At 29.9% G+C, this 12,189-nt stretch overlaps 1 protein-coding gene across 1 annotated transcript; it reads right to left on the bottom strand.

Moving 5' to 3' along the window:
- Nucleotides 1–967: 967 nt before the first annotated feature.
- Nucleotides 968–8,500, bottom strand: LOC8279118 (3-epi-6-deoxocathasterone 23-monooxygenase CYP90C1). Its single transcript, XM_015720761.3, has 9 exons — nucleotides 7,931–8,500; nucleotides 5,824–6,148; nucleotides 5,407–5,556; nucleotides 4,872–5,144; nucleotides 3,370–3,459; nucleotides 3,119–3,197; nucleotides 2,604–2,710; nucleotides 2,050–2,177; nucleotides 968–1,760 (listed from the first exon to the last, which is right to left on the bottom strand). The coding sequence occupies exons 1-9, from the start codon at nucleotides 8,185–8,187 to the stop codon at nucleotides 1,661–1,663; spliced, it is 1,509 nt and encodes a 502-aa protein (XP_015576247.2). The 5' UTR covers nucleotides 8,188–8,500; the 3' UTR covers nucleotides 968–1,660.
- Nucleotides 8,501–12,189: the final 3,689 nt, after the last annotated feature.

Below are 12,189 nucleotides of genomic sequence, written 5' to 3'. Positions count from 1 at the left end.
GAAATGTTGCCCCAAAAAAAAAATTTGAATAAAACCCTGAGAGGAAAACGCCAAACAGGAAAAAGAGTGCAGAATGACTAGCTTTTTACAGCTTTTTAAAAGCTTTAAAAGGGTCATTAGGTCCAGCATTTAGTAGAAAACCAACAGAAATAGAAAAAGATTCGGATTCTATAGGGAGATTTCTAAATGGATCCATCAATATTTATAATCCTTGACTTTTATGGTTGATCTGAATGATCATATAATAACCATTCGAAGAGCATAGCCCGAGTTTATGACTTGATTCAGTCAAAATTCATGATTGAAATGTAAATTAATATTGTGTTTAGTTAAAATTTATTAAAAAATTTATTTTATTTAAGAGAAAAAAAGTAAAATTAAAAGTTGAAAGAGATATCTTGATATTATTAAATATATTGAGTCACTAAAATTTAATTTAGTTATAAATAATTTTATAAACTTAATTATATAGCATTCTAAAATAACTTTTATTTTAAATAAAATATATAAATTTTAAATTTACAAATAAATTCTATAAATCATATAAATCTCAATAAATCTTATAAATTTCAATCAAACACATATAAATAATGAGTGGAGATTGTAATATCTATAACAAGAGTAATCACAGAATTTATATATAATGGCAATTACATCTCCTAATAGTAAAGAAGTGGCAATTTCCTCCCCTAATTTTTACATAAACAAGGTTAAGCTAAGAGATTCTTTAATAAAAATACATATTAATCTTATTTATCATGAATCCTCATAATTGTGCCAAATCACTCAGTAAATAAATTTATTATTGAGAAATAATTATCAATATTGACATAAAATTTTAACAATATTAGTTGTTAATACATTCCCAAACTTTCTGCTAAAACTTAGAGAAGGTAGAGGGGCCATGGCCCCTCCTAGCCACCCCTTCTCTCCCCCGTTGCAGCCAACAAATGTTATAATCAAATCAGACAAGAAATTTAGTAGATTGGGACTTAGATATGGGAGTTAGTTTCAAATCATCCCCACTTGCAATAAATCAAATTTCTCAAGGACTTGAAAAAAAATAAAAAGTTATAGACCCAACCAAACACACCCTCTCCTCTCTTCTTCCTCTCAGAGAGAATAGAAAGTGACACAAGAACTAACCCTTATAATAGGGAATCTCTTGTTTCCATATATATATATATATATATATGTATTTATTTCCAATTAATTGAAAAAAAGAAACAAGAAAAGAGAAGACTGTATGTAATGGCTGTACACACATGTTCAGCTGCATGCAGTGGCATCCCACCTCTCATGGAACTGTCTAGCCATTGTCTATTCATTTTTTTTTCTTTCAGCGACTAATAGAGAGAGGGGACGACCAGCAGTAGCAATCCTGCTGGACGCCACCACACAGAATTGCTAGGCGAGACCATACGAGCTATCTTTATTTTCTTCTTTGAGTATCTAATTGGGGAATAAGGACGACCAGCAGTAGCAATCCTGCTAGGTTTGGGTGTTAACAAACGGGCTCTCCTTAAATATGAGAAAATTGAGATATTATATATAACTTGCAACATCACGATTGAGTTTTCCTTAGATATGGGCTAATCATCATCTATATATTGGTGGCTGTCAATGCACCTACCAGCTAATATTTTCTTTTGGGTGTGTTTTATTGGTAGGGTTGGTGTAGGGTTGTGACTGTGATTGGTAGCTTCCTCCTCATCTTCACTGTTGGAAAATAGACAATGTCGTCCTTTTCAGCTACCCATCTGCAAAATTTATATGTTTAGCAGATATAGCCATGCATCATTAATATAATTGTTTTCATGTCTGCAATTTATTATTAAGTACGTATACTTTTAGCTTCTCCCAGTTTATTACATCCTATCAACCGGCCCTGTTGGATTTTATTACTGAAATACCTCGAATTTACCTTGCATGGCATATCCTTTTGTGATCTACATCTCTGATCGAGTAACGTGTCTTTTAAGATAAAAGGAAAAAAGAAAGAAAAATCAATGCCAAGGCAGAACCCTTATATATATAAGGCAAAATTACCTGTAAGTAGTGACAAGATGGTGAAGAAAGATTGAGATTTCAAGCCTGGATAGTTCCAGTCCAGGGCAAAGCCGTTGTCCGCCACCAAAAGGTGTAAAGCAACTGTTGTTAACAGCAGTTCCTGTTCTCTGCAAATTATATATATGCATACAATTTTTTATATAATGTTCTGACAGTAACAAAACCTTCCAAAATTCACAAAATCCTGAAGCTTATATTGGCAACGAATTGGTGTAAAAATGATAGTCAAAGGGGAGGATTCGAACTTTTATCTTTTATCTAAATTGAAGATCAGACTTTACAACTGCAGAAAATTCTAATGTGTGTTTTTTTAAGGAAATAGAAGATGATGGTCTCCAATTCCGTATCATTAAAAGACTCATCCAATAGAATGATTACATTTCTTATCATTTTATTGGACGAGTCTTTTGATAACACGGTGGATCAATATTATATAGACTCGTTGACATATCAAGACAAAAGGTAAAAGAAAATTTTGTGCCATTTGCTTGAACTGATATTAAGCTCAATATAGCAGGTAAACAAGTATTTACCTCCCATCTCCATGGATCAAACTGATAGGGATTCTCATACTTTTCTTTGTCCATGTGAACAGAAATAAATGATGCCAAGACACACCATCCTTTTGGTATCAAATTACCTGAAAAATCAGTGTTTGCTAATTAAAAGAAAAATAATAAGTAAACCAGTACGATTGGTGATAAAAGCTTAGAAAAAGAAAAGGAAAATTGAACATGATCTGAAAAGGTAGATATGTCATTCTATTGTTTTCAATAATATTAGGAAGAAAATGTTTCTTTTCAAGAAGAGAAACAAACATTAAAAAGATGCACATGAAATCTGGGAAGGTTTATCAGTTGCAACCTAAAAGAAAACATCATTTTCAAAGAAATGAAATCATGCCAAAAATGACATCATTTTTCAAAAGAATTACACATGAATTATTCCAAATAAAGCCATTAGGAAAATTAATTTAAGTAATAGAAACATACACAAATATGAAGTGCATGCAAATTCACCAAAGAAAAAAAGAAATTGTAGCACTTGCCTTTAATTTCCACATCTTTGAGAGCTTTCCTCCAAACCCCATTAATGATATTTGCCAATCTAAGAGTTTCACTAATCACCTAGTGTCACAAAAACAATAAGAATACATATACACATAGCTTCAAAAATTGGCAAATTTAGCATGAACAATATTTGATAATATATATATATATATATAAATTCTTTTTTTTTTCTACTACAAATAGTTATTCATTAAATCCCCATCTTCACTTCCCACTCCATGAGACTTACATTTTGAGTAAATGTCAAGGACATGTAGTCAGTCCAATCATATTCATCACAGGTATCAGTTTTCTGCCTCTTCAACTCCATATTCTCCTCCTACATACATACATAATCAAATTAATACCACAAAGAGGGTTTCCATGCAAGAAAAAAAATGAAAAATGAAATAATGTCATGACACACAGAAGATGGGTTCGCAACCATAACTCCATTATCAGCATAATATAATGGTAAGGCGTCTTCTTTGTATGTAAGTACATAGACAGCAGAGACCTGCTGCTACTATAAGAAAGCTTGAGAACAATTATTTATAATTATAATTATAATTAATTGCATTGACTAAGAATAAATTATATTTTTTATTCATTTGTTGACATGAGAAAAGCAAGATCCTTTTAAGGAAGAAAAGAAAGGGAGAGACAGAAGTACGGAAAAAAAGTGACACAAAGTTGAAGAATTTGGCGGAAAATAAAAATAATAATAATTAAAAAAAAGAAAAGAAAAGATTGTCGAAGATTGTAGTGGTGATAGCGATGAAACGAAAGCAATGGTGGTCTCAACTCCAACAGACACAGAATTAATAGGTGGTCCTCACCCGACAGCCGTTCAATCCTTAAAATCGTACGGCTAGGAAACGTCCACACATTTTCATGGGCTCCATATCTTTTTCACACGTACTCACGTGTGTCTAATGAAAATGACCTTTTCCAAAGAAAAGGTCAAACTATTCTACCCCTCCCCCCCGCTTTGGCACATCTTTTCCCACTATCTATCATTTTATTTTGTTTTTCATTTTCTCTTATTTAAATAAATTTAGAAAAAATGAAATGTAGTTTATAATCATTTAATTTTACTATATATTTATTTAATAAAATATTTCCATGTGTATTGAAATCTTTTTATATAAATAGATCAAAATTTCTTATGTAATTTAATGTAAATTTTATTATTTTTGTTAAATAAATAAATAAAAATATTTTAAATTAAATTATTTTGGACTATAATATTTTAAAACTTATCATTTTTTTATTTTACAATAAAGTTAATTTTCTAAAATTAGCATTTGAAGTAATAAACAGAGAAACTTTTATGAAAAATAAAATTAATCTAAAAAATAAATATATTAAACTATCAGAGAATATATAGATAAAATAGTAATAGTAATAGTTTATTTTATTTTATTTAAATATTAAATTTAGATTGTAAGTATATTTTTAAATTAATTAGACTAGAGCTCAATACTACGTAAATGAAAATCTGGTTTGGGATTATAATCTAAATATAGAAATAGAAATTAAATTAGAAAAAAAAAAAGAAGAATTTTGAAATGGAAAAATCGGAATTGGGCCAAAGTAACTAAGAGCCAGAACCAGTGTTTATTGAATGAACCAGAACCGAGAAATCGGCATGAGGTCATCAAAAGGGAGGGGGGGACCATTCATGCTGTGCGTCAAAAATAATCCTAGCCGTTCGATCAAAATTCCGAATCATATGATTAGATGGTTTACCGTCATTTGTTTTAAAGCGACGGGGCAGTCACTTAGGAATTTCACAGCTAGCGTCATGGCCATAGGTACAGTCTCTTCTCCAGGTACCATCATCTCTACAATATTGCTGCTGATGAAATCCGATTGCTTATGATCATTTCCTTCAACGTTGTCGCGTAACAGTACGTCCAATATATCATTAGGTCTTAGATTTGCCTCGTCATTACATTTTTCCATTGCTTCTTTTCTTTGCTCTACAATCTTCTTCACCATCTTCAACAACTTCTCCTTCGCCTGTACCATCAAACATGTAAACCATAATAACAATTATAATGGGAAAATGCTCATTTTGGCATCTAATGTTTAGCTCGAGGAACTAAACTGAGATTTAACTCTGAAACTAATGTTTTTTCTGTTATATTTGCCCCTTAGCTAACTGAGATTTTAATGTTTAATTGAGGTTGGATTAACAACAAATATGGAGATGAATTAATATTTAGCATATAATGATAAGATTGTACTAATAGAAAAAATGACTTAGAAACATATTATGTACCTTCAAAGATTTGTATAGTCTTGTTCCAGGGAGTTTGATTGGTAAACAGATTAATCCTTTGATAAATTCTTCAAATTCTCTCTTAAGAAAATCTAGGTCATTACCTGGACCAATACTCATTAGTGCTTTAACCAAAACTTGAAAGGTAATCTGAGATAACCCACAAAGAGAAAGAAAAAAAAAAACTTCATAAGTCAATATATAATAAAAATAAAAATAAATACTGAATATTTCATTTTTATTTTTCTCAAACTCTTATCCACATAATATATAATAATTTTATTAAACAGTTTTATAAAAATATTATATATCGCGAGAGAATGGATAAAAGTTAAAACAAATAAAAATGTGGTGTAATGGAAAAAAGTTAATTAAATGGTTAGAGAGAGAGAGAGAGAGAGAGAGAGAGAGAGAGACCTTTTTGGTTTGTTCTTGGACAAGTACAAGGGGCATGCCTCTCCAAGAAGCCAAAGTTAGTTTGACAGAGTTTTCAATGTCTTTGGTAATTACAGCTTTAAGTTGTGGTGATCTCAAGAAGCCTGCAATAACTGCATGGAGTTTCTTCTGTAGATTCCCATTCACTTGAAGAATAGAGAATTCTCCAAGTAATTCTCTGATTGATTTGGGATAAGCAGGAATAAACACATTCCCATGGTTTTGTAGCACTACTTTATTCACCTCTGGATCTGTTGATACTATAATTGGTGTTCCTAAAATATGAGTCTTGAACACCTTCCCATATCTGTTATTTAAAAGACAAAAAAAAAAAAACTTAGTTATGATATCAAAATCATTATTAATTTATTTATTTATAATGCACTTGCTGCTAAACTAAGTCAAATAAATATAAAAAACAATATTTGTATTCTGAATGCATTACAAATATAGATTCTTGAATGTATGCATTGTTCAACATCATATATTATATGTCAATTAAGTACTTTAATTATAAATCTTCAGGGGAAAAAGAAAGAACCCTAAATTATAAATACTGCAAATAGCTCCACATATGATCAGTTCAAGGAAAAGGGAAATAGCTAAATAGTATGTTCAAGTTTAACCCATTTTGAACAAGAATCTAAAAGAATTTCTTATAAAGAATTTCTAATGTATTTTTCCTAAGCAAGAGAAAAAGAAAGAGATTTGTTTTTGGGTTTTACTACTTGATTTGACAGTGTTTTTCTTATAAAGATTTTGTTTAGAAGATTTGATAGAATGGGAGATAGATAGAGAGTAGGATCAGTAGAAAAAGGGAATTGTCATTTCGGTAGAAAGCTGATGAAAACTATGAAGAGGAGACATAGTGCTGTGGTTACTGACTGCACAAGCAATAGGATTTCCAGTATCTCAAAGCTCTACTTACTTCCCCTTGGCTCAGCCTTTTTACTCTTTTACTTTTTCCTCTTTTTTTTTTTTTTAATTATTTAAATCTAACCGAAATTTTAAATTCTATATTTTAAAGTTTTAGAATCGATTTAGATATCAATAAAGATATATATCTAAATTAATTATTAAAAATAAATTGATATATATTCAATTTTTTTCTTTTTTTTTCTTCTTAATATGCAAATCTTTGTTATTTATTGTCACACACTACTTTGAGTACGTAAGAGGAGCATTCTTTTTTCATTTTTTACTTTTAATAATTTGTTTATTATTATTATTATTATGAGACTGAGGATCTTTAATAAGTTCAGTTGGCCGGTTGTTAACAATTATATAGTAATACCTTTAGGTCACTTTCTAATTAACTTTCTAGCACTTCTTTTGACTAACCCATATCCCAAACAACTAAGGCAAAATCAACCCCACGTATATATATATATATATATATATATATGATTCATGTATGAAGGAGAGACTAAAGTGTGCTATAATTAATGGGTAAAAGATTTAAAGATTTGCAATGAGCACGTGATTATGTTTATTTATTTCAAGGAAAAACAGAAAAGAAAAAAGAGAACATTAGCCCATTGACTCACCAAAAAAAATATGATGACATAAGAAGAAAGTACGAAATTAGGAAAATAATGACAAAAGAAAAAATAGAAAAAGAAAATATATAATAACCCTAAAATCAAATTAAGCTTGGAAAAAACTAATAACCATAATATGCCAATATTGACATGCATGTCTATAGATCTAATAATTCTTATACTAATTTTCTTTCGATCTTTTATCTTTTAGTAATTTTACAATAATAAGGATTAATGTTAATTAATAAAGCCACATTATATAGTTAATTATGTGGTCATCACAAACAAATAATTATGACAATGATCATTAGAGTATTAGAAACTAATATCTAGTATTTTGATGTTGTGAATAAATTAATACATGCAAAAGTGTTCATGTGGTAATCTATTAACAAAAGAAAAGAAAATCCTGTTTCATATGGTGAGTTTGGGAATCTCTTGATTTTTTAGATAGCTAAAGTAAGCAAAGCAAGTCAAAGAGAAGAAGAAGATCTTGAAAAAGATGCAAAAGGAGGAAAAAGAAAATGCTGATAATGAGAGAAACTTACAGAGATTTCCGTTTCTCCATGAAATTAACAGGTTGAGAGGTGTAACCACAAGCAATGAAATCAAAAGTTTCACCAAGAAAAGGCCAACCTAAGTTTCCTTTTGGAACTTCACTTTTCTTTCCCATTTTGCTTTTCATCCCTTTAACCTTACTGTCATTCTTCATCTTCATCTTCATCTTCTTGTTGTTGCTGTAAAACCAACACCATCCAATAACAATAGCACCCATCACAACCCAGCACCCCATAACCCATTCCATAATCACCCAAAACCCTGTTTTTTCTTCTTCTTATCTTAAAAAGGAATCAAAACCCTAGTTCTACAAGCATCCAGACATGGGTCAGCCTCTAAATATCCATGCAACTGAGAGAGAGGGAGAGAGAGAGAGAGAGAGGGAGAGGGAGGGTAGAGAGAGTTAAGAAAGAAATGAAGGAAGGAAAGAAGACGTTTCTCCTTTGGTGTCCTTGCAAAGGAAAAGAAATGAATGAGATATGATATTGAGAATATGAGAAATGTAAAGGGAAGGGAGAGGGGGAGAGATTCGGGAGATCTAAAGGTCGCAACTATCATTTAATGAGGGTGGCCATATTGGGTGCACCCAACGCTACAAAGCTCATTCATTTTGTCTTCACCCCTTTTAGATAGGTTTAATCCTCTACACTCTTTCCTGCGTCAATCATTTAGAATTATTGCCTGCCCTTTCCTAATCAATTTCGAACATATTTTGCATATTTTTCTTAATTAATTTTCGAGATTTTGATTATATATATATATTGCCATTTAGATAGGTTCAATCCTCTATCCACTCTCTCACGAAATCAATCATTAATTTATAATGATTTCCTGCCATTTCCTAATGAATTTCAAGATATTTGCATATACGTTATCCAATCTTACACTTGAAAAAAATTGCAACCCTTTTTATTGAATATTCATGATATTTCCTAAATATTGAGATTTTTTAGTGGTAGAGGATCATTATTATCATTTTTGTTTAATAAGATATCAAATTGAATGATTTAATGTATTTTTCAATAATATATCAAAATCAAAACAATTGATTGAATATCATAAAAATATTTATAGAAATTTATTGATATCTTTTTCTGTAAAACAAATCACCTTCGATTCTTAAATAATCTATGTCAAATTTATCGTAACAAAAGATTTTCTTTTTATATATATAGAAAATGCAAAAAAGATCATAACTCAAGATTAATTCATAAAAAAATGAATTTTTTTTTTTAAATCCACTCCAATGTTTAGAAATTAGTTAATTAATAAAGAAGCATATACTTAATGTGCCTCGTCCTAGAAAGAGATCCAAGTCCTAGCCAATAGTTCCGCTGAATGGTGATTCAACAAAGATTCTACATTTAGGAACAAAGCTAATTTTCGAGTAGTTTTGTGATAATGGAACCAATTGGCAAAAAAACATAAGGGCTGCAAAGACCAATGCATCAATTACACTATAATACAATTGTAATTCACTTATATTTCATATGCTATCCAAATTTGAAAAAAGAAAACAAAGGTTATTTATATTCCTTGGAGACCCCCACACACATATCAGAATTTACTATATTTTGGCCCACAATTAGCCATACTACTTAGTAGCTACTCATATTGACCAAACCCCTTAGGTGCTAGGTCCAAAATGAGTAGATCCAATATGCCTATCTTATTCGTCGTAAAAAAATTCACTTATTTTAACTATTTTTAATAACTAATAAAAAAACACAATGGTTGTTGTCTTATTTAGAAAAAGAAGTACATTTAATCAGCCGGTTGAATATTTAGAAGTCAAAAACTTGTCAATGTGAAGAGCTTTCGTGAATTATTTAATAATGAGCTTTTTTTTTTTTGTTTTCAGGAATCGATTCTTGTCAACATTCATATTAAGAAATTGAAAACATAAATCCGGCAATCCAAATAATAAGTCTAAATAAAAACATTCATATCCAAATTGATAAGCTATTCATACCAAAAAAGTTATATCTATTATAAGATATTAGGAGTTTAACCACAAATAATTTCTTAATTATTTTATTAAATAAATGAAAATTTTATTAAATTGTGAAATATTATTCTACCATAATATGATATGCTTTCAATACCAATAAAAAATAAACCATATAATAGTATTTAACATCTAGAAGTTCACCAAATAAAATGCATTAAAAATCAAAATATCACAAGTATTGCCACATCTTGGGATTCCTTTTTTACTTCTAGTTTTTGCCGACGAATAATCATTAAGTCATCCTCTTTTCGGACAATGCATATAATATATATATTTTTTATATAATATTATTAGTTTTATAAAATATATATATATATAAATCATATATAATAATATAATATATAAATATAAAATAATTAAATTAATATCTGTAATAAAAAATAAAAAATACTTTATAATTCTAATATAAAAATATATTATTATTTATTATATTTATATAATTTATAATATAAATTATGACATTATTTTGAAATTTGTTCAGTTTTGAAAAAACTCTAAATTGTTCGTGTTATCTAGCTTTATTTCTCAATAGTTTTTTTTTGAAAAAAAAAAGTTATATATCTGGATCAAACTATTTTGTTTTTGTAAGAAAATAATTAAATTTATGACTTGCTTGGTGGATTATTGGCTTTATGCTCCGACTAAGGACGAGTTTAGAGTAGGAAAGTTTATAATTAATGCCAAAAATAGATTATGAGTTTGATTTGTATATGAAAGTCTAAGTTAACTAATATTGTCATCTAAAAGTTAAGATTTTTAGGAATGGCAATGGGACAGGTTTTGCCTTTCCCATTTTCTCATAAAAATTAGAATAGATATAGGGTAAAATAAGATCTTCTTAAAGCGGAGTTGGATTGGAGTCAAATAATATTTATTTAATATATTTTTATATTAAAAATACATCTTTATTAATTTTTAAATATATTTATTTAATATTTAAATTACTATTAAATATAATTGAAAGAATAAAGTTTATGTTTAAATAATATTTAATATTTTTAAAAAAAAATTATATTTATGTATTTATATTTTATAAATAAAATATATAAATATTTTGGATATAGTTGGTAGTAGACGTCTCATCACTAGTAGAAGAGTGGAGAATAAATCGGATTACAGATTTACCCCCAGGTACAGACCAAATTGCCAATCTCTAAAGATTTTGGGCGATATGGACATATAGGTTCTGCCTCACTCCAAGTTGTTAGGAGAGGAGTTCATATTGGCTCGGTCATACAAGGCCACTTTAAGTTTAAATGGACGAAAGCATTACCTAAATCAACTTTCCAATCAAATTTACCCTTGTAAGAGCTAATATGAACGTTTTGAAGTCCCATAAAGAAGGTAATTCAGACCATAGTCATCAACATTCTTTAGAGGAGACAACACCTGAAAATCTTTTCTGAAGCCAAATTTGTGGAAGGAAAGGAAAGAGTTGTCCCTTAGCTTATTAGATGAACCAATAATGAAATAATGAAATTGCTTAATCTTATAAAAGGGTCTGTCTAAGAATGATGGTATTTTAAACCGGTTAGATGGTGTCTGAAAAGTAGACCTGGCCACAGTTTTGAACCACGGTTCTTATGAGTCTACGAAACTGGCAATGAATCGTCCGGGAGGCGGCTCCGGACCGTTCCGGTACGGGCCAGTTCACAGTTCTAGTTACGGCCGGTTCCAAGAGTGTAAGGATGATACTCTATACCTGTTAGATAGTATCTGAAAAGAATCAATGGTGCTGGTATGGAGGTAAACTTCTCCTATGCAAATGATTAAATCATAACTCAAAAATGATGAAGTCAATAACTAATGGAAGGCCTGAGCCTTCGCATTCGGGCATTTGGACGTATGAAACGAACCTCTAAAGTTTGTTTTTTTCTTCTTCTTTTTTTTTTTTTTCTTTTTCTGTCACACAGTTCTATAAAAAAGTGCAGTGAGCCCGTGAGGTGAATAATAAAGAAAAGCCACTCTGCATAAGAGAGAGTAGGCGCCGAAATTTGTCAGCCTGTTTCCTTTCACTTTATATTAAACCAAACCAAACCAAACCCCTCGTATTGTCTTCATCATTCTCAGAACTATCGCAGTCAGTCACCACTACCACTACCTTCTCTCTCTCTTCCATGCATAACACACACACACACACACACAGGGTTCCTCCTGGACAATTTATGACCCATCAACAATGAATTTAAGCCTCTTTCTTTTACTGACTTATTAACTAGGTGGATGCCATTTGCCATG

The sequence above is a fragment of the Ricinus communis genome, chromosome 5 (genome assembly GCF_019578655.1).
Source record: "Ricinus communis isolate WT05 ecotype wild-type chromosome 5, ASM1957865v1, whole genome shotgun sequence".
Classification (NCBI taxonomy): domain Eukaryota; kingdom Viridiplantae; phylum Streptophyta; class Magnoliopsida; order Malpighiales; family Euphorbiaceae; genus Ricinus; species Ricinus communis.
This window is presented reverse-complemented; position numbering and strand designations above follow the sequence as displayed.